The following is a 24535-nucleotide window of genomic DNA, read 5'->3' as shown; positions in this document are numbered from 1 at the left end:
TGCTGTATTGCTGCCAGACATAAAAAGAAATAAAGTTTTACGGTAAGGATACAGTTCAATGACACGTCAGTTTTATTCTTAAAGGACAACCATATCTACATACAAGTTCACTTTTTGTTACATTACCATTAATAAACTCAATCCACCTTATATTTATGCAATAAAAAACATTCTCAAGTCACCTAAACTGCAATTAACTAAAGTATTACTCCACATTTCTTTTCCCAATTAAAATTCAATTTACAAGGACTACTAAAAAGCGGTTACAACTCGTAACCATCACTTATCTATGGCAACACAGCCATAAAGCCTTGCAATGAATAAATCTCAAATTTATTCGAAGTTCGAACCATGAAAAGTTCCGCATTCCTACCGGCCAGTACCTACTAACCGAAGTGTGGTCTACCAAACGGATTTCTTACATTCTCATATTTCTCTTTAGTATAATATTATTATACGGATATGTATTTTTTTCTAACGTTGCGTATGTAGGTAATTGGGTATCATTGATCATATATGGAACATATGTGTTGTATGTCCGTATAAAAAACTACGGTAAGGGTTTTTTATATCCGTCTGTGATTCTCTTGAACTCTTTATTTGTATCGTCAAGGAAAGATAAAAGGATATATGTTGTCAGCAGTTTTTTATAATCACAATTGAAATTCGATATATTTACTAATAAGTAGTTGATAATTACGTAGTGTGTCGACATGTGTATGTCTCACGACAGTTATTATAAAAAAAAGTTGTGTGATTTATTTGTTAATCCTATAATTATTCTGAAATATCGGTCTAGTACAATTCCCTGAACCGAAATTTCATTTCCAAATGAATAAAGTTGTACCAGGCTGTGTCGATAATTACATTTATGCTAGAAAAAAAAAGTTGGTAGATTTGAATTCTTCGGTGCGTTCGAAAATGGCGTTTGAGTTTATGAGAGTCAGAAACCAAACTTCTTTTACATTGTTGTCATCGAAATTTCGTTTCAGTGAATTGTCATAGGCCTACCTGGTCAATGAAATACAATCTCATTGAGCAACGAATGTCTATATATCTAGCATTGTTTTATTGCTTGAATCTAAAGTTTATTGCTTTGCAACACTCTGTCGTAAAGTAATATATATGAATGACAATTTCTAGTACAATTGGTATGTAGGTGAAGCCTATTTGTCATATTTTTGTTTTGTTAAGCAATTTTGGTCTTTAATTACATTTCTCCGAGAACTAATGAAGAAATTATGCTGTATATGTATGGGATAATGAATAAATTGATCAAAAAACACAATCGACCTTGTTACTTCGCAAATAATAACTTAATTTAAGCGTTATTTGGTCATTAATAAAGTCGATAATTACCTACACAGATCAGACAGCTGTATGCAAAATTATTTTCATTATTATTGAGTTTTTGTAGCATTGCATATACCACTTTTCCGGTCAAACAAGCTATGATTATTTGCGTTAAGTAATCATAAAGTTAAACGTTCTTGTCATGCATTCCGAAACTAGGCCGGCACTAACAAATATCTACATTCAAACACATTTATATTTTAAAGTCGCCAATAAATATCATTTTAAAATACTTGTATATAATATAAATTACAAAATACGAATTTTATTTGGCAAATTGTCGACAATTCTAAGGCCTCAGCCTCGAATTTTGCGGGCAACGGGAGCGGGGCGGCGGCGGCGGACCCGTTCTCGAATACGAGATCGCGCGGCACTACAGCGGTGTAGTGTTGTGTTCGTGGTTGTGTTGTCGAGATATTTGTTTTTATTAGCGAACGAAATCTTTTTGATTCAAATTTATTCCTAACGCTCGATTTACTGTGGGCAAAAGAAGAAGACCTACTATAGGGCAAGGAAAATAAATGGCGAGTTTTATCGAAATTATGAAGAACAGAGACAAAATCCCGACAAATTCTACGACTACACTAGAATGAGTGTAGAAACTTGACTATATTCTTGAAACTATCAAGAGTGATTTCAGTTTTTGCTTTAGTCTTCAATATTCAGTTCGTTTTTTATTTCTTCCCATAATTGGTTAATTTTTCTTCTATTTTTATGGTTCACATCTTTGCTGTTCCGTATGGGTGTCCTCTCAAAGATTGCCGAAATCATTTGCTCTTGCACGTCCGAGGACATTTTGATACGTCACAAAAAAATATAGGTACACAACACTATACTACAATGCAGACGCGCAACGCGGGCGGTCACCGCTTGACTGGAGTGCACCGCTCGTTGCCCGCTCCCGCGCCGCTCCCGCGCCGCTGTTTTCGAAAACCGGTCCATTTGATTATACGCAAAAGATCCTGCCGCTGCCGCGCCGCCGCCGCCGCCGCCCCGCTGCCCGCAAAATTCGAGGCCGAGGCCTTACGCTTAACACATCAAACGCCGCCGTGGGGAGCAAAAGTGACCGGCGCTTTAAAATCTTAAAAGCCAATAAATAACTAAAGATGTTATTTAAAATATTATGTATTATAAATAATTTAAAAATATTAAAATTTAATGCGTGACGCAAGTTACAAACTCCTATATTTCATTCTCATATAATAATTTATTTATTTATTTAAATGCATGTTGATATATCTTTTTACTCGCGCTATATTATTCTTTAAACTAATAAGTTACATTGACCGCGACCTAGTACATAGTAGACCGATATATAGACACAGATTTAGCCGAACAAGGTTAAAAATACATTATCAATGCGACACTTAAATAAGGAAGTTAATTTGGTAGGTACACCTTCGATTTCCTACTATAAAACCTAGACATTAAATTATAAAATCAGTAGAGCAAAACTGGTAGCTTATATCATGTGTTAAAAAGCTTGTTCGAGCCATGAATGGGTGCGTACGTCACATAGCGGGAAGGCGACGTATGCGCATTAAAATGCTCATATTTGCGCGTGCGTCTAACCGGTCCTGCCACCGTCACAACTTCCGCCTTCCGACTACCGCAAAAACATTTATCGATAGGTATCATCGACATATCGATTCTATATTGTTTATTTATATCCAGTCAGAATATAAACATTGTACATAAACGACCTTTATATACCGGAAAATATAGTAAATATTAGATTATACCTACTGATTAACATAATGTTTATAGTACCAGTTAGTTACGCTGACGGAATGATTGACTCATCTTCTTTTGAAATCGAACTAATTAATTAATTAATTCGATATTTATGACGATGATTTGCATCTGTCAGATCTCATAGCGATAACATTCCAATGATTCCAATCATTATGGTCATAAGATAAAGATGTTATTTATTTAGTTCCACTAAATCGTTGGTCGTATAGCCATGAACGTAAAATATCTAGTAGTCCGATTACGTTTAATTTACGGATCGAGCAAAGATTGTTGATTTTTTCTTCCAATACCTAGTACGGAATCTCACAAAAGGCTCAAACACTCTTAACTCTCAAAAACAAAGATTGTATTATTTACAAGATACTAATTTGCATCTCTTACTCTCCTATAGACCCATTAGCTTTACTCCTTTGTAGGCTTAAACTAATACAACACACATTCGCATTATTAACCTTACTTTATATTTTATAATCTACACTTGCACAGCTAACGAGTTAAACTCTCACATATGTCACGTGGAACAACATCACAAAACTGCCAGCATTCAGACTTTAACGACACCGTGTACACTCTCTCCATTACATCAGAAAAGAAAAATATAAAATTTCTCATCAACCGCACAATGTTACGAAAAGCAACCGTAACATGGCTCGATTTATCGGCAAATTATATAACATACATACTCACATACATACATGCAAATTATAAAAACAAAAGTTGAATCTTAAATGATAATTATGTCATATTCATCCATTAGAGGGAATGAGAATGGATGATGAAATGAGTTACTCCATTTAACACATGTAATAACTCGTTTTAGGGTTAGATTTTGCAGAAGATACCGTGTTTAATAGCTTCGTTGTCTTTTAATAAATAAATACTTACAATAAAAGTAAGCATAAAATGCAAGAGACCATGGCAAATATACCACGTCAAAAGAGTATTAAATAATAATACTGACTATATTATACTAGTCCAAAAACTGTCTAAATATAAAAAAAAATACAGTCACTTATTCCTAGGTCACATTAAACATTGAACTACACCTTTTTGCAACATTTAACCCTTAACATCCAAACTCATAGATAAACATTTTTACAACTCCTCAACATCCACACTCACAATACTATTGAAAGATGTCAATTACATAGAAACTGCATCACGAGGCCAGCATTTATGTAAACTGTGACACAAGGCCTTTGGCTTAAACGACATATTTAAACTCGCCTTGGCAGTAAAGCGGCCATTATTCGGACTGGAAAAAGGAAGTGAACCTCTACAATGGAAAATTCGTCCATTGACCATTATAAAATGTCATTTGACGAAGGCTAAAGGCTATAATCCCTTTAGCATTGACACCATAAGACTACTTATTAAAGTGTCATTAGCCTCACCAGTCACACTTCCCATACGATTCATGGTAAACAATTGTTTTGAATAAATCACATGTGAGATAAATTGTAATGTTTAGGTATATTGTTTATCTTCTTGTTTTTAAACTCTTTTTATGGATGTATTAGCAGAAATGTTTGAATACATTTAATCCAATTTTGATCTCATATTAATAAAAAATCCAATCATTGGAATAGAATAACGTCTATATTTCAGGAAAGTAACCCTACGCTATCTTAAAATATTTGCTACAAACTGCAACCAATAACATATCACCCACATACATATATCATTAAAGTTCAAGCAATAAAAGTCATATTTCAACAACGTTAAGGTTTATAATTCCCATAGAAACTAAAACAAGCGTTGAATGCAATCGCAGATTTCCCTTTCTACGAACATTTTACGAATGCGCTTTCTGTGTTACACAACGTTACAACATAGCTCTTAAAACACCGACAACCCTATCATTAAAGTCCTATTATTTTGGTCACATACGAATTGTGACCAAATTACTGTCGCTGCAATCTCTTGTTAACTCGAAATAGGCTTTGTTTCAAATAGTACTAACGTAATCACACTTCAATAGATCGTTAAATACCATTATAATTGCTACTACAAACACATCATTAAGTTTAACACACAATTAACGCACTTAAACAAAAACTAAGTCAACATACAAAATGGGTCGTTCACCGACTTATCTTGTGGAGTCGTGAAGGTCGCTTTTTGCATATCTCGGTCACGAGCCAACAGATGATCATCTAGCGATCATGAGTTATAAAATTTATGCGAATAAACTACAGAAAAAAAATACAGCAATTACTATGAGAACCATTGTTTTCCAGAGACACCCTTGGCCGTAATTAATCAAATAATTTTGTTTGATTAATGCATACGTGTTGGAATAGCTGACCGACTTCTTAGCGGTTACATGGAAACTGTATTCATCTTGTTAGATATTAATTAATTGTCTGAATACGATGTTCTTTCGTTGCTTAACTAGGAAGCTTGGTCAGTAATGATGCAACAACACATGATACAATAAAATTGGTTAAATGATTTAACGTGCGTTGAAAAATGATACAAAGTCGAATTAGCGTGTATTCATATGATTAAAGCTATTTGTCTTCAGTGATTGGGAGATAAGATTTGGATTCATTAGTCAATAAGTTATGCAAAGAATAAAAGTGTTCCTTTTACTCAGTTGAATCAGTCTTAAGTCAGCTCTAAGATAAAGTACCTACACTTTATTTCATGTCATTATTTTCGTAGTTTTCCTTCCAAATCAACTGTTTACTAAGACAATTTCCACCAAGGTCTGATAAATGGAATGTAAATTAGATGGTTCAACTCAACACTGACTGTCGTTAACGCTGTTGGTCTAAAACAAATACCTAGCTTAAAACGTAACTGGTCAGTTTAACAAACGAAAAATTCATATAGTTCCATTAGGCTGCATAGATACCAGTAGAGCTCTTTAATGTGTAAATGTAAATGTGTTTGTTTCTGAGACAGCTAAGAAAGCAGTTAAAGTCAATAAGAACTTACTGAATCTCAAAAACCTTTTTATATGTGTCCAAAAAACGTAAAGTAAAAGATGTGCGACGACACGTACAAACGAATTCAACCAAAAAGCCTTTAATATTTACGTAAATATAATTTAATCTGTCTGTTCATGCTCTCAAAGCAAGCACAATAGTTTTCTATAACACAGTCATAGGTCATAATCACTGTCAAGTCGAGTCTAAACTTCAAATCGTGGGTGATTATATCATAATTTCGTTCTTTGAAAGATATATTGTAATATTGTAACAAAGAGTTGGACAGGTGTGGTAAGAAATAAATACGTTTAAAGCTTTACAAAAAGGTTTAACGTTTGCTTAAGGAAGTCCAGTCAAATGTCATTGCTTTATAAATTTTGTGGTTTTAAATTGGGTTAGTGTTGTAAACATGTAAACAGATTAAAAGATGTGTAAGTGAATTTTTGTGGTTAGAAGACATATATTTATTATTACATCGTCGTCTATTATAGTTCAAGGTTTATTATAAAACTTTAATTGATATTTTATAGTTTTAAACTTGACTTTAAACTTATGGAGACCTTTTGACCTCTGTTATATTTATGGTTAATAACTTTGAGAGCAAAAAATAATATTATAGACTGTACCCTTAGTACAAGTTTGCTTTGCATTTGATTGGTTGGTTCACTCGCGTCGGTAAATCAGAGTGCCGAACACACTCTCGTTTCGTTTTCGTTAAACGTAAAGCAAACTTATACTAAGATTTCTCGATGCAATCGTAATTAGCTTCTCTAATTCAATCCTTCTGTGCTATAACCCGAAATCTGAGAGTGTCAAGTAATGTCTCGTATTTATTAACACCATGACTTTAAAGTTAACCTCTACTCCATCCCTTTAGGAACTAAATCCAAAGTAACGACTTAGAAAACAAACAGCTCCATTTAAGTCAATAGCTATACAACCTCAAACTAAAGCTAACATAGATTTATCTCACGCGATATCTATCGTGTAATATCAAAATGGATAGGTCCATAATCTTAGTGTTTACTCAGATACTATTTCCTACAATTCATAAGCTTTGAAATGGTAATAGACTGTTATCAGCCGCGATCGACAGAAATAAGATCGGAGTACCAGCGCTAGCGTTGTATGAATTGTGAAACTATTACTGGATTACAGTTTAATATTTCAATTTAATTTTGATAGTGTGAATTGTATCTAGTATCGTTTTAATTAATCTTCGTATGTTTTCGCTTGCGTGCTTAGGTTTAAGTTTGATGAAGTCAAAGTGTAGCCTAAGTAGATTAGCATAAGATTCCATTTCCTAATTTAAATATCATAAGATACTCAGTAACAAGTGACATAATAATAATCTATTTAGGTGCTTAAATACTAACCTGCATATACAACATATCTCAGTCCGAAATCTAAATGAGGTAATATTATTCAAGCTTTTAACAATGAAAACGAAAGGATGACAAAGCAAAAAACTTCTGAAACTAATTAAATCTTAGGTATATATGATGTAATCTCTTTAATTTTTCAATGTACGTAATCTCTATTGAAGATTTAATTTAATAAATATTAGTCAACATCAAAAGCGGTTGACATTCATTATGATCGAATGTCAATAAGTTATGTATGTTTTTGGTATATTATTTACCTAATAGGTACCTCTAATACCTATCCTACTTATATAATAAATGCGAAAGTATGTGTGTTTGTTTATTACTCCTTCACATCAAAACCGCCGAAGGGATCAGGATGAAATTTTGAACAAAGGTAGATTATGGTCTGGAATAACACATAAGCTACTTTTATCCCACGGGTACACGGACGAATCCGCTGGTAGAAGCTATGTATTAACATGAAATTTAATAATTTTCAGAGTTGAACGTCTTTATAATAAATGAATGTCTACTAAATAATCTGGTTACTTACAAACAACGAAATCAGGAAACAAACAAATCAATTACTAACTGAGATGACAAAGAAAATAAACTATGATAGTTAATTAACAAGACTGAACTCTTACCTAAACTTACGAAACTTTAAACAATGCTAATTTGGCTTATATAAACTGAAACCATCGTAAACAAAGTAGGTTTTCGCAGACAGAGAAACTTTAGTCTGCTGAGGCCAATAATTAATTCAAGATTTAAAATAAACTCCACCGTAAACTATATTAAGAAGTGCCTTTGTCAATGTAGGTCCGTTATGCGTTTTGTATATATCAAATAATCCACGAAAAGCCAGAATTAAAAACCTATCCTAATAAATCAATTTAAAATATTTACGATTTCAAATTTATTTAAGACCAAACTTTGACATTCGTTTCATTGACTTTCTATCAAACTCCAAAAAGACAAATAAAGTCACAGATACTATTATAAATAATATAGCTAAATAATATAGCTAAACTATGAAGTAAACTGTTAATACTAACTAATAAATTAACCAGTAATTGGTAGTTAGTTAATTGCAGATATAAATTAATCTTGTTTATTACGGTTCTGTTTGATTAACACTTCATAAACCAAAAAACTATCAATACAAATCACAACTACGCTACATTCTTTAGAAGGTTAACACCAAAAACAATCCGGATTAAACAATTCACATTAATATATGTTAAAATATTCATAATTAAACAAATCAGCGACAAAATGATTTACGGAAATCCGTGTCCGAATCTGTACACTGATTTAATAGACCGATACTTAAATGACTCACCTACAATAAGTCTATGTTTCAATATCGTATTAAGAATTTAATTCAGTACTTTTACTAGACTAGACCGATCTTATCTAGTTTATTAAAACATTAATTTATTATTCTAATAATTATCTCTTACTTCTTTTGTTGTCATATTGCAATCAGATTCTATTATTAACAAAACAATAAAACTAATTATCACATACCTAGATGCAGTTTCTTTTTTTCAAATTAATAATAGATATATGTTATTATTTCATGCGTAATATTGCATAATTATTGTTGGTTAATGTTCCCAGAAAAAGTAAAATATTTTTTTTTATGTAAGTGTCGTAAACTTACATCTTCATTCGAATGAATCAGTACATAAATCGTTAAAATTATATAAAAGTTTGATTTTCAAGTAATTATTTGTCATTAAAAATGCGGTTACGGATATTGTTTATCAACGAAACTTGTTTCTTATGTAAGCCGAGAAACGCAACGCGTAACTTGCGTATGTGTAATTAGTGCGAAATATTTACTTACTTACTTATGACCATTTTTTTTTTTTAGTCATCTTAATTAACTAAATTCTTAGAAATTTTATCCTAACAATTCAGATATCAAAGATAGATAAAATAATTCATGATTATTTCTACAAGAGGACATGTTATTACTTATAAATTTTAATTAATTAACTAAATTTTTACCTGATATTTTCAGATATTAAATACTCTTTATTCATTATTATTACTACAAGACGCTGTGTTATTAATTTAAATTAAAAAAAAAAAATAATCGAATGCTGCACATAAAAAAGTAAATACAAAATTACTCACAATATATCACTTGCAATACTTAATAGTCCACTCATAAAAATTCTATTCATACAAACAATTTTATTTCTTTAACTATTATACTGGCACATAACACGCATAAACTACAAATGGCAATTTCATCATTGTTTTTCAAGTTCATCATTTAAATTTTTATTCGTGTGTTAAAGAACTTGACATTATTATTCAAAACTGGATCACTGACACTCACGGTTGCAACTATCGTGATCTACAAACATTTATTCACGAAAAAAAAAAATGAATTAATTGCATGATTCCGATTATTTTATAATCGTTAACACTATCCGTTAAAAATCAACCGACATATTATTGTTTGTTTATGACAAAGAAGTCAAGTTCTTAATTTAAATTTAATTGTATAAGTGGCCTGCAATTTTAATATAGAACCTTTAACGCCTATGGACCAAGAAGGTTACGCTGTATTATAACTAAAAAAAAATTAATAAATTTGACTTACGATTTTGACGTAGTGGTTCATGATGGCTAAGGTTTAACGGGTACTGTCACTGTCACAGTATCACTGTTGCGCACGGGCACTGTCCGAGTGGCGGATGCTTACGCGCAGACTGACTGGGGCTCGGAGCTGCAGGACTGACCGCTCCCGCTGCAACCAAACGATCGGTGGTGGGTCCACAGTTACTACGCGACACAACTGACTACTTGCAACGCTTAAAAAACGTTTAACCTTGGAAATTGGATCGATTTAATGTTAAGTTTTTAAATATCCTTTATTACGTACAGTATTTAGTGGGTGGATGTTGGCGGCGTGCGCGTGAGTGTGGTAGTGTGCGCTTGGGCAACTTGTTCACATTATATAGAACGCTGCGCGACCTCCGACACGCGGGAAGTGCGTCCGCGCACCACGTGCTCCCGCTGCCATGGTGACCGCTGCACGCAAACAGAACTGCTGAAAATTTTTTCAATTCAACTAGTTCCAGATTTACACATTTTTTTAAATCATATTTTGGACTGCTTTAGAAAACATGATGATTTATGTGATGGTGCGGTAAGTGAGTAGAGACATGATAGCTAAAGTGGGATTATCTGTGATTTAAGTTCAAACAAAATCATCATCATCATCACCATCAACAGCAATCAGTATTAATGGCCACTGCTGACTACAGTCTCTTCTCACACGGAGAAGGTTTGAGCATTAATCACCACGCTCACTCAATGCGGGTTGGCGATTTAGCGATTTCAAATTTAAAATCAGAAATTATAAGCCGAGGTTTCCTCACGATGTTTTCATTCACCGTGTGTCAGTACATACATATAACTCGGAAAAAAAATCACATTGTTATCTAGTTGCCGTTATTGTTAGGATTCGACAGTATGCATTGATTTATTTGTACAAATAACTCCAACGCATCTTATTTGAACCCCACTGACTGTCACATCACTTTAACAAACTGCCTTAGCATACAGCCTAGTAAGAGTTACCTTAGGAATCTGGATAAGCTATCAAGGCCTGATGTGCTAACAAACCGACATGGTTGTGTGACCAGTAAACTAATATGTGCCCACATTATTACACAACACATCGAATGAGACTTTATTTTGCGATATTACTAAGAAATTGAGAATCTAGAGGTTACCTTAACTTAGGACGTAAAAAAAAGAAATGATATGGTATTTAGGTGTATCTTAATATTAAGCATTTATGAAAAAACAAATCACGTGTGTAATTGCAGACGACTTTAAATTACCCGTAGCTGCGGACTGTCTAGCGGGCTACGGGGGCTCCGGTTCGAAAAGCAGGAGTCGGAACGGGGTGGTTTTTAGTCAGTAAGAGTCTGATACTCCCTCTCACCTCACCCAAGGCGGGAGGAGTCATTGGATGATTTTTCTCCTTTAAAAAAAAGTGAGTTTAAATTCTTACATCTTGAACAGATTCTTGGATTGTGTCATCTTACACTTACAAGATGACATCAATCAAATTGATATAATTTTATTTACATACTAGCTTTTGCCCGCGACTTCGTTCGCGTGGAATAGTGACTTCCGGCAAATTTTTGGTTTTAACCACATAGTTCCCGATCTCGCGGGATCTCTTCAAAAATGAGATGTGGAAAATATTCCAGGGAACTCTTCAAAAATCAACATAATGAGCTCTGCGTTTGAATTTAATAGATGTATACTCACTTAGGGCATTGAAAAAATAGTTTAAAAACGGACTTAAACTAACTTAAAACTAAAGAAAGCTACGAATTACGAATTTATAACAATTAAAAAAGAAACTATATTACAACCTATCCTCTATGCTATAATAACCAAGCTTAAACTAAATAATTTAAAAGAAACGACTTAAATCTAATCTAATTAAAAAAAAAATTAGACTTACAATTTTATTAAAAAAACTAACTACAGTAACTACTAATAATCGATATCAAACTAAACCTACGTTAAATAGTAAAACCAGGAAAACCCAACAAATAAACTTATTAATTGACAAATACAACGAAACCAATTTAGAATATACGAAACAGCAGGACCACTACAGACAAATAATCATACGACTGATAATACACTTTTTCTACGATAGTACCGAAGCGCTCGGCCGATACCCAACCAAATAAATGTAATGTATTTACTTTTTTTCGATGAATTAAAACAATAACATGAACCGAAGTCGTGTAACGATCGACATAGAATTATCTATACTCCGTTACAGCATTTTCTTTGTACTAAATGTTTTATTATATTGATATTATTTTTTTCATACCTTTTTACTATTTATTTACTTTTTTTTTGATAAATTAAAACAATAACATGAACCGAAGTCGTGTAACGATCGACATAGAATTATTTATAAATAATTTATTTCTTATTTTTATTTTTTGATTTTTGAAATAAATATATATATATATATATCCTTTCTAAGGTTCTAAACTATATCTGTACCAAATTTCAACCAAATCCGTCAAATAGTTGCGGAGATTAATGGTATAAGCATAGAATGTTCGACGTGATGCTTTAATTTGACATAACTTTTTTATTTATGAACCGATTGACATGAAACAAACACTAAATGTAAATTTAAGCATCCCACAATATATTCGTGAAAACCGCATCCAACTCGGATCAGCCGTTTCTGAGATTAGCGCGCACAGACGAACAGACAAACAGACAAACAGACAAACAGACAAACAGACAAAAAAAAAGTTAATTACATTTTTGGGTTCGACATCGACATAACAATAACCCCTGCTATTTTTTTTATTTTTATTTTCAATGTACAGACAGCACTTTTCTACGATTTTATTATATGTATAGATAAGTTAGTAAACGTCTGACAGGTCTTCGTTTAGCCTTTACCACATCTGACTAATCCCCGTTAAATTATTATCAGAATCAATATTACTACATCAGTCGCAGGACTTCTGTATACTAAACATTATGTAGTTTTAATGATTCTATAGCCCCTGGAGACTTTTTATCAGGTATCATAATTATCAACTCGTAAACAATTTTCAACGTCGTGATGGCCCGGAGGTTAGAGACGACTTCTCATAGTTCTCATGCGGAGGTTCGAAACCTACCCCTTTTGGTAGGTTGCGTCAAGTGACTTTTTCTGAGTTATATGTTCCTTTCTAAGATTATTTATACCACTGAAAACGGTGAAGGAAAACATCGTGAGGAACTCGGACTTATAATTTCTGATTATAAGTTTGTAATCGTCAACCCGCATTGAGCAAGCGTGGTGATTAATGCTCAAACCTTCTCCGTTGATGTTGGAACAAATTTCACTTTAAACTCACTTTAAATCAACAAAATAATAATTAAAGTATTTCAACTTACCTGAAGAACAGACGTAACTGTCATTACTCAATATATTCATAAAACAATAAAAAAAATCTGCTAATGATTTTGTATATCGAAGGACGAGCCCTATAGCAAAAAAATATGAAAACCAGCAAAAATATAGAGCATGACCTTAATTATAAATGGTAGTGCAATGTCAGGGCATATCACTATACATACATACATACATTTATACATGTCGTGGACCAATCGTTGGATTGGTCAGATCACAATTTGACTGGGTAAGAAAGTATCTAAGTAATAAAGTATGAAAATGTTTTGGAAATAAAAAAAATCTTAAAAATTAATTTAAAAAAATATGGGAAAATGTACTTAAGCTAACCTAAATACCTAGTAAGGGATTTCTTGTCGATATTTTTTCCTTTTTTAATGCCCACACTAGGATTTTGTCCTATATCGTGGTTGCGTTTACAAACATACAAGTTTACATGCACATGATACTTAGACCCGAAACAACAATTTGTGGATAACACAAAGAATTGTTCTGTGCGAGAAAAGAACCCGTTACACGTTGCACTGCTGTTAGTTGCTCAGCCACCACGCCAGCCTTGGGTTGAACAATCTGGATATTGTTAGAATAGGAATCCTTTAATACAATTTAATAGTGTCGATCTCAAGCCATTAGCCGAGCTGTGAAAGTGGAGATCACGACAAATAAAGTAAATCGGGATACAGCCACTGCTAAGCAAACAGCTTCAAGAGATCCAAACTAATAAATGTTTCCCGACTGACAATAATATCAATCATGATGAAGAGAGTCAGTCCACAAAATTAGGTACATACATACTTATCGTCACGCCTTTAATCCCCGAAGGGGTAGGCAGAGGTGCACATTATGGAACGTAATGTTGTACAATGTACAATTGTACACCCACTTTTTACAATGTATGTTGTAAGTCCCATGTGATAGGTGGTGAGCCTATTGAAAAGCAACAAATTAAGTTCCATATTATGATGTGCCCAGGCATAACAAGAAGTGGTCAATGCTACACCCGATCCACGACATACAAGTATCAATATAACTTACTTTCGTATAAATAAAACTGCAATATGAACTTGCCCTTGATGATATTGAGCTGGTAACTGTACTTCCGCATCTGACATGGAAGGTGAATGCCCGTGGGCTGATACAGGGCAATGTCAGTGAGTGGGACTTTTCAAAATCCTTCTCCTTAACGATTAAATTTCATAATTTTATATCGATTAACATTAACAATCGATTGTTTTTATCGATTATGTAATTCTGTGTGATATGTTAATTCGTAAAGTTAAGTTCATTATTTTTTTTGTTCGCACAAAACGGAAGGCGTTTATAATTTTTTCTCTTTATCTATTTAAGTTCCTATGAGGAAAATATCAAATTTTATTGCTTTATTTAAATTTTTATCATACACAGTTCCTAATTAGGAAGAGAATAGTTAAACAGGTTAGTCCCAAGTTCTATTTAAGTAAATAAACTAAACGTTTTCTTTGTTTGATTAATCTAAATTAAATAACCTCAAAAGGTAACCCTGAAACTAGTTCCTAGATTAGTGTAAGATTCTTGAAGTATCATTTAACAAATAAATAAATAAAAGGTGTCAACATTAGCTCTTGAAAGTAGAAACACCTGCTTTTTCGATTTTGAACTTTAATGTTGTTAGTATTAAGATTAAAAATCGCTTAACTTTTGATAGATTAGGATATTTATATTTAGTGGTGTACTTTTCTAGAACAACTAGTAAATAAATAGTTCAGTTTGATAACAGTATAATTGGACATACTAGTCATAGGACACACAATGTCATTGAGCACAGACAAGTAATTTATTTGATAATTTTAGTTTTTAATTGACATTCACAAGGATGTTAATTATTTGTTTTTCAATTTTTCATTTACTTTTGTCAAGTAGTTGTAAGAGCAACTGCAGCAAGTAGTTCTAGTTCGAATGTTGGGTCAGGCGATGGTATTTGTGTATATGTTAATTTTTTAGGACAAGCCACATCCTCCCATACCGCTGCAACTCCTGTAAGCCAGGATCTATAGTAGATAAAACCATGAAAACACCGGAACATTGAAGTCCGGCGCGTCGCAGGGACATGAATGACTGTCTTTGATACCGCAACAAAATATTTTTAGAGGAGAAGAAAAGAAATGTTCAACAATTTGCTTATCTTTTGTTATATGGGACTCATAACATAACTGGTAAATATGTGTTCTTCTGCTTTATAAGGCAAAAGATGCCTTTTGATCGCCAAACTAACTTCGGCATAAAAAGACGTGAAGTTATATATGTAAATGACTATATACGAAAGGAAATGACAGCAAGATATGAAAAAAAAACAAAATCCACTTAAAACAAAATTACTTTTGTGCTGAAACACAAAGTAAATAGGTAATAGAGAATTCTGAAAGCAGTTTCGTCATTAATAACGGAAAATCTGTCTTGTGTTGTCAGTAGTGTCATCGACCCGAGTTTCGGTCATGGTTAAATTGCAACACAAATAGGTAGTATTTTTTTTTGACGGGGGAAAGTCATCCAATGTCTTCTCCCGCCTTGGGTGAGGCGCCGTACCGCCACCGTATGCTCCACCGACTGCGTCCTCCGGGCGGTCCTCGCAGTAATGACACCCAGGAGTCTCCTCTCACCCTATCAGAATCAAGAACCTATCAAAGCTCCCATGTCCGGTAAGAATCTGCGTCAACAGTAGGTAAGGACGCCGTAGCACCACAATCTACTCCTCAAAGAGGGGACTTACCGCTGCAATGACAGCGAGCCCAATATATGTATGTATAGGGTTATTAAACAACGACTAAGAAATAGCAAAAAGTTTATGTGCGTTATTTTATACATGTATTTTATGAGAACGCATCACTTTGACATTGGCTATAGACAAAATAAAGAATCACACCAAAATCAGTACATCAATTCAAAAGAAAAAACTTATAGCAAAAACAAAAGAATAGTTATATACATTGACTACTGTATCTATTTATTCAGTCCCAGCGTTCACAACCACGAGTTACCGGGTTCGATGTCCGGATAGAGAATAGTTTTTATTGGGTTTTTCTATTTTAAAATTTATTGGTAACATCACAGTAACCGGAAGTTTCAGCTCTGAGATGAATGACGCTAATCAATTATTTTCTAAGAAATCATTACGATGATAAAAGTTACCTCTGCAACCATAAAATTCCAAATATACCATATTATTATATGTATAAATATACCTACATATACTTTTTTAGAGGATAAGTAGAAGGCATTGGTGAATACCAATGCCTTCTCCCGCCTTGGACGAGGCGAGAGGGAGTACCAAACTCTTACTGACTAAAAACCACCCCGTTCCTACTCCTGCTTTTCGAGCCGGAGTAACCCAGTAATCCCGCTAAGTATTCCGCAGCTGCAATACCTACACAACACATTACTTTCTTGAAATACATTACTAGTTCACTAAGAAACATAACACATATATAAAAAAAAACCATACAATGATGTAATAGACACATAATAATATAGCATTATAGTCATCACGTGTGAGACCTACATATTGGTGTAAGAATGTGATTGTCAGCATGACGAGCATAATTTCTAGTAAGTGTACTATCTTAGAATTTCTGACCACAAATTGAAGAGTATCGATGACTGAATTCAATGTTTATATGAGTTTTACATGAGTATAATGTACCTAATCATTATTTGCTTGCTTTTATTAGGTACTATTTGAAACGCGAAAGGTTTTTTTTTTTCTTTTTGTATTTCGTCGGCCTTCTAACTATCTAGTTAGTAGTAGTAACTATCTAGTTACAAGGCTGAAGAATGCAGGGCTATCCAAAATAGGTACTGAATTCCTCAATGAATTCTTTACCTTATTACAAAGTAATAAAATTTAAACTTTATTTAACAAAACTATCTATTCACGTAGTACACACTCTTAGTTAGACAGAAGGACCCACAACAATAAATCACATCAATACACAAACAAAATTACAAATAACTATACAAAAAGGCAGACCTTATCAACCGACTGAATGTTCCAGCCTTCAATTTGCGAAACAGTTATATAATAATAAGTATAAAATTGAACATTTTTTTACTATTGCGTCATAAAACATTGAACTTGGTGAGATACTCGGCATCGACCTAATTAATACTATCCATGGTTCAACGAGTCGGTAATTAAGAAGTATGTTTATAGCAGCTTATTTTTGCATTAATAACTTTTATTAAGGACATAGGTACCTAGGTAACTGTCTACCGGTTTCAAGTCTCGGTGCTTTTCCACCAGAAATGTACTGTAGCTAAGCTGTGAAACTATGTGACCGTTAGAATTAGCATTATGTAGCTGTGAGAGTAAGACGTGCTATGAAGATGAAAACCCTTCCCAGCAGTGACCTTTTAACTTTATTTTTCCTTGAAAGTCAAAATCCTCAACATCAATAAGGTCTGATAAGTAAAAATGCACCTTCATTAGTTCCTTCGATGGGCATACATGTAGATATTGTTACAAATAGTACTGAAGTGTTGTAAAGTAAGGGAAAGTCTAAAGATATATTCAATAAGGTTAATAGAAAACTAGGGAAAATTTTACATTGTAAGTAAATTAAGTGTTATTTCCACAATCAGGCAAGCTATCAATGAACTATGAATAAATAAATAACAAAACGTGGGTAACAAAGTATATATTTCATTGTTTCACACAAAATTATATGCCAATATTAATTTGTGGGACATCTCTTACACGCTATCTCCGACAATAGACGTATTTTCCATGGATTCATTGCATTTTAAGTAAAAAACTAAATAAGTTAAAATGATACGTAAGCAGTAACCCACATTGCCCCGTTGCAAATCACGCAAACCTAAATTACTTAGTCTGAAGCATTTTTTTTATTGTAATCGATTCCAACTAATGCTGGTTGTTACATCAATTTGCATGTATAAGTAAGTAGGTATTATATTAACATTGTTATCGATAAGTTATGTTAAAAATGCTACATAACTGTGCCGTGTGATGAGAGCAAAGTTTACCAACCAAACAATTACCGTGGGTGTAGTCTGTAGTAAGGGGTACGTTTTTAGTCAGTACCTGGAGCTCTGACTACCTAGCGGGTTTACCGGGGCTTCGCCTCGAAAACCAAGTAGGGACGGGAGGGTTTTAGCCAGTAAGAGTCTTGAGTCCCTTTCTTCCAAGGCGTGAGAACTTGAGAAGTATGGTATGGGTTTGGTATACCCTCTATGTAGAGGGCTGGACTGATTTTGCACTGGCTAGTGCTGTTGATTCTACATAACATATATGTTTTTACTTTTAAAAGAAACAAATTACGCCTTCAATATCTTTACCTAATAAAAGTACTTAAATATCAATCATGACGTCATCAGCACACTCTCGCGATGATTGCAATTCAATGATCAATGACATTAGTTCAATACAAATATTTACTAACAAACATTTCAAACGACACGGTACATCAAACAACACAGACAGACATACTCCACAATCCTTCACCTTGTCGATCCGGCAACCAAGCGTAACTCCGCAAAAAACCGTTATTACTTAATAAGCAGAATTATGCCAAGTTCATTGGGCACTATAGCTGTGTCGATTGTGTCGAATAAGTTCAACACAATACAATGCAATACAGTCGATTGTCAACACAATATAATGCAGAATCGTGCGACTTTTCCCTTCAATAAAAGTCGACACATTCGTTCATTGTTAATTGTTCGGTTTAAATTAAGAATGAAACATTCAAGTTTTCCAAAATTCGAATTGATGCCGTGTTTTTTTTATATTTAACTTCTACCTAAAGTTTTTAAATCCTACCGACCTTTATGTAGGACAGTCCAAAAATATATATTAATTTACCCACTAAAGGTGCTAATGTTATTATTTGACACTCAACTGATTTTACTAACAAACTTTGCCCAATCTAGGAACAAAACTCAGCTCAATACCTCTCACTCTATACTTAGTCACAGTTTTTTTACTGGGGAAAATCATCCAATGACTTCTCCCACCTTGGGTGAGGCAAAAGAGAGTAACAGACTCTTACTGACTAAAAACCACCCCGTTCCTACTCCTGCTCTTCTAGCCCGAGTCCCGGTAACCCGCTACGTAGTCCGCATTCATTTGAGAAAAATTAAATCAGTATACCTAAATACCTATAAAAGAGATATTTTATCTCATTCGTCAAATCTGACTCAACATACTCGGAATAACATGCATGTCACCATTTTATGCGGAAGACTCACCTTGGAACGTCACCCACGAGCTAATTGGCTGATGGTGACCAAAACAAGACTGATAACATGTAATTGCTAATCTATATACGCAAAGCGGAAGCACGCAGTAACAATTTAAGTATCGCGTAAAAAAGATCATTAAATAGATGATTTAGGGGCTTCTTAAAAGGTGCATATAATATATTATGCACCTAAACTAGTTTACAAAATCGACCTTGTTTTTTTTTCTTGACTATAATTGTTGCTATCATTTACTTATGTTTAGTGTATTGTAAATTTGTAATTCTGTCTTCAAATGTTTCTGTTTAGCTCAAGCTTCTCTTCTTTTAAAAATCGGTAAGTCGGTAAAGTGAAATACTATACTGTGTTTGAATAAATATCTAAAGTTTAAGCGGCTTGACCTTTATTATTTTTTTAAGGGTGCTACTCCACCAGAGATCTACTATGCTACGTTGTTGAGAGGTACACATAGCTAAGCACTAGAGGAAACGGGTTCAGCTAAGATATTGTGTTTTTTATGGAAATTGCGTGCTATGGATCGGTAATATGGATGCGTGTCATAGATATGTGCTATGTATTGTTTCCCTACTATCGATACATCGCATACTCGAGCTGCGTATCTTTCTCGTAAGGAGACACATCTTACTCGCACTGCTACGAATCATTGGAAATGGTCACATACTTTTCTAGCTTAGCTATTAATTACTTCATCGGAGCATAGCTACATAGCACATCTGTGTTGGGACAGCTCTTTTCTCAAGATATTATGAGTCTTGTGCAATGGAGGTTGTATCTATAATCCTATAATTAATAACCAAGCAATTTTTTATTAAGTTGGCATTGGGGTCTCAAGTTCTGCTAAAAATTAATGATTTGCACAAAATATTTAGAATTATTACCTAACAGAAACCACATATAATCATGCCTACGTCAGCAAGCATCTTCGATTTTAATCTAAACAATGAATTAATCAATATTGACATGTAGATAAATTTCAAATAGAACAGTACTTCAAGATCATTCAACGTCCTGTGACAATCCACTGGTGGACTATGGGCCTTCTATACATAAGAGGGAAGGAAGGGAGTTTACTTTAATCTTCATGATTAGCAGCTGTGTTGGAGTCCGTAGTATAAAAAGATCAGCTTTATCAGAGAGCGCTGTTACACAATCTCTGTCAAATGTCGGATCTATCGACTACACGGTTGGCGCAGTAGCTGGGCAACTGGCTGCAGCGTAACGTGTAGCGGGTACGATTCCCCATGTGTGATCCACAAATTGTTGTGTGTCATGTGTATGTGAAATTGTGTGTTTATAAACACAATTTCATTTGTACACATACAGGAGGCAGGAGACACAGGAACCTAATATGGAGCAACGTTTTTTTTAAATAAAAATCTATGTTTAGTTATTGTTAGTTACCTATGCCATGGGCCAACTTTCATTCAAGTACTCAGTTACATACTTATTGGGACAAAATATCCGCATCGTTCAGCCAGTAATCTGTCCTCGGCGCAACATTGAAATCGGACTGGTCAAATAAGTATCGACGTTTAAATATACTAAAACATTCAAATTGCATGCAACCATGCAATCATTATATCGACTCACAAATCAGACTTTGGTTAAAAAACGTATAATTAAACACGACTCATTTCGCTCGAACTATCGTATCGAAATAGGTGAATGTCACAGTTATATTGTGAATAATTTATTGTTGTTACGTCGGTATGTGTTATTAGAATACGATAATCTTAAAGCGGAAGGAAGGATGACGGTGGTACAGACCTTGGAACAAACTTCCTTTGTCGTAGTCGGAACTAGCACACTCACTAGTAGCAACCTCCCGCCAACCTCCAATGAAACATACACTGGTATCAACTCGTTAATTTCTTATTAAAAACAATGTCAACCGATTAATATCGTAGAAAAGAAAAGGTTTTATTTTAAACCCGTTTCGCTTGCAAACACGTTATTATGCAGTTAATAGCCCTACAATTTGCAATTGCTCCTAAATGCAAATGTTGTTTTTCACATTGATCATGACACAAACTTAATCTGTTATCCATTATTACTAAATGTTATGCAATTTAAATTTTATTATTATAATACACGTCAAGCTTTATAGTAGATTAGACTGGTTTGTGGACAAAGTTATTAAAACAAGCAATTATTGAAAAATCTAGATAAAATAAAGCCAATATCGTTCATTCAACCTTTAGGGTAGAGTTAGAGTTAGGCTTGTTCTGGAGTAGAAACTACTATTTGTAGCGCGAGTTTGCTTTACGTTGAACGAAAATGAATCGAGAGCGCATTCGGTGCTCTGATTGGCCGGTGCAAATGATGTTTCGATCTCGGTAAACGTAAAACAAATTCGTACTAAACCCTCTAAGTGGACTACCTCTTTAAAAGTGGCTGGCAATGGTTGATTACGTAGAGGTAAGATTGGGCTCAGTGGAGGTCTATGTCTAGAAGTGGGTTTAAATGAGCTGCTAATAACTATGACTACTATCTATTTACAGAATTAAGATGTAGAAATTAATCAGAATTCTATATCTACCTAAATATAAAAATAAACAGATTTTCTCTGACTAATTTACCCAGATATTGCAAATGTCAAGGGCGATTTTTATTCTTACATTGACTTCCATTTTCCTCCAAGAACGTGAAATATGTATTAACTGAAATTCCTTAAGTTAAAGGCAATAGGTATACCTAGTCTAGATTATATGCGTGCATGATAATTGTGTATACTAAAACGCGGTTTACATAGCTGTGGTTAAACCCTATCGATACAAAGACAGCACGTAAAGGTATCCTCCTCTTACCAATTTTCAACCTAGTTACGACTTCTTAAGGTTTAAATTCTGTTAATAATTTTGACAGGTTTGAAGTAACTTGATCTGCCGTTCGCACATCTCAAGCCTGGCTTACGTGACCACAAGCACGACTCAGAAATCGTGATAAATCACTGATAACAAACGTTAATTGTTGTTGTACAATGAACCTTGGTGCAACGAAATATGGGCTATTATCCAATAACGTAGAATTAAAAAAAAAGAAGAGTACATTTATGACCTACTAAAATAACAGCTTTCAGCGAATATTTTTCATTCTTGGATGCAGTTAGTAATTAGTAGAACTAATTAAGTAAACACTTCTTTGAATCAAGGTTTAGTGCATAATAAAAATTACGTTTAGTATCTATGTACTGCATGGTTTCTTTTGGAAACTTAAATATCAAGTTTAGGTAATTAGACTATTATGATTATTAAGATTATTGATGAATCTTAAGAACAGATATTATTAAGATTATGACGAGCGGTCAGTCAACGGCAACAGACGTCGCAACAGGCCCAGAAAGAAATGGTGGGACGAACTTGAAACCTATAATAAGGATTGGCCGCAGAAAGCTCTACATAGAGAGGAATGGAAAGAGGGTAGGGAGGGGGAAAATCATTCAATTACCTCTCCCGGCGAGGCGTGAGGGAGTGTCAGACTCTTACTGACTAAAAACCACCCCGTTCCTTCTCCTGCTTTTCGAGCCGGAGCCCCGGTAAACCCGCTAGGTAGTCCGCAGCTCTGGAGTGGAAAAATGGTAGGGAGGCCTTTGCTCTCCCGTAGTCAGCGACGTCCGCCGCCGTAGATAAGGCGTAGCTTGTAATCCGTGACTACGGCGTAGCAGGAATGTAACTTAAAGAGGAACAAAATCTTGTTTGCGTTGCGGACTGATCATGTTTGCCTCGATTTGTTCTTGCCCTTGTCAGTTTTGCACTTATTTTTAAACTGGTCTGTTAAAAAAATTATAATATTAATTTATGTAGGTACATATTTAGTTTTGTAACGATACGAGTATCACTACCGACTTCCGTATTCAGTGAGCGCAAGTGCGACTGCCGAGGATAGTGTCGCAGATTCAATTCTCAGGTCGGTCTATATACATTATAGGGATAATTGAAAAAACCCACCCTTATGCCACTAATGGTTGACCGCCTAGGAGCTGCGAACAACGTAAAAGGTTACCGGGGCTCCGGCTCAAAGCAGGAAAAGGAACGGGGTGGTTTTTAGTCAGTAAGAGTCTGATGCCCGAATACTCAAACGCTACTCAATTTTAAGACGCTCTCAAATGTAGTACTGTCGCTATCAATTGTTTATAAAATTACAGAGATAGCAAGATATTTAAGTACAACTTAAAATCGAGTCGCGTTTGAGTATTCGTGCGTCACACTCCCTCCCGCCTCACCCAAAGCGGGAGAATTAAATTTGGAAAAGCGGACAACCGCCCGGTGACCGTTAGTGCGTAAGGGGGTTAAGTAAATAAAGATTTTACCGTCTTATAATTACTTTATGTACTTAATTGTCGAAGTGGAACGTATTATTTGTATTCTCAGTTGTATGTAGCATGCAACGGCGGCCTCTAGCGGAGTATTAAGTAATTAACATGCACTCCGTCGAGGCGATGTTGAGGCCGCACTAAATAGGACAGAACCGCCGGAAATTGTTGTATGAATGTTTACCAATATTACGTAGTCTTGTTAATTGTGTCGTGTTCGTGATAATAGACGGTAATTATAATTATAAATATATGATTAAGGTTTTAAAGGTTTTTCTGTTTGCAAAAGGTTTGGTTGAGGCATGTATGGATATACCTACGATGATAGGACCATTGTTTAATTATACATGCCTGTATTTTACTGAAACTAATCAAAGTGGCCTAAGATACTTCTTAGTACATTAGCTACTTGCCAACAACATTTCATCAAAATCGATCCAGCTATTTCCGAGGTTTGTCAGAACAAACAGACAGACAGGCAGACATAAATTGTAAAAAATATTATTTTGGTGTATGTATCGTATGTATATTCATTCATTTATGCATGTAGTAAAAAGCTGTTATTTCAGTATTACAA

At 34.2% G+C, this 24535-nt stretch overlaps 1 protein-coding gene across 1 annotated transcript in view; it reads right to left on the bottom strand.

Moving 5' to 3' along the window:
• The window catches only part of LOC118265094 (uncharacterized), a 45985-nt gene extending 35507 nt beyond the window's left edge, over positions 1 to 10478 (bottom strand). The window contains exons 1-2 of the mRNA XM_050705990.1: positions 10317 to 10478; positions 10035 to 10181 (exon numbers count right to left, since the gene is read on the bottom strand). Of these exons, the coding sequence (XP_050561947.1) occupies positions 10035 to 10055 (21 nt within the window). The 5' untranslated portion in view covers positions 10056 to 10181; positions 10317 to 10478. The remainder of the gene's footprint in view (positions 1 to 10034; positions 10182 to 10316) is intronic.
• Positions 10479 to 24535: the final 14057 nt, after the last annotated feature.

The sequence above is a fragment of the Spodoptera frugiperda genome, chromosome 28 (genome assembly GCF_023101765.2).
Source record: "Spodoptera frugiperda isolate SF20-4 chromosome 28, AGI-APGP_CSIRO_Sfru_2.0, whole genome shotgun sequence".
NCBI lineage: Eukaryota > Metazoa > Arthropoda > Insecta > Lepidoptera > Noctuidae > Spodoptera > Spodoptera frugiperda.
The sequence above is the reverse complement of the archived record's forward strand: the minus strand, read 5'-3'. Positions and strand labels throughout refer to the sequence as shown.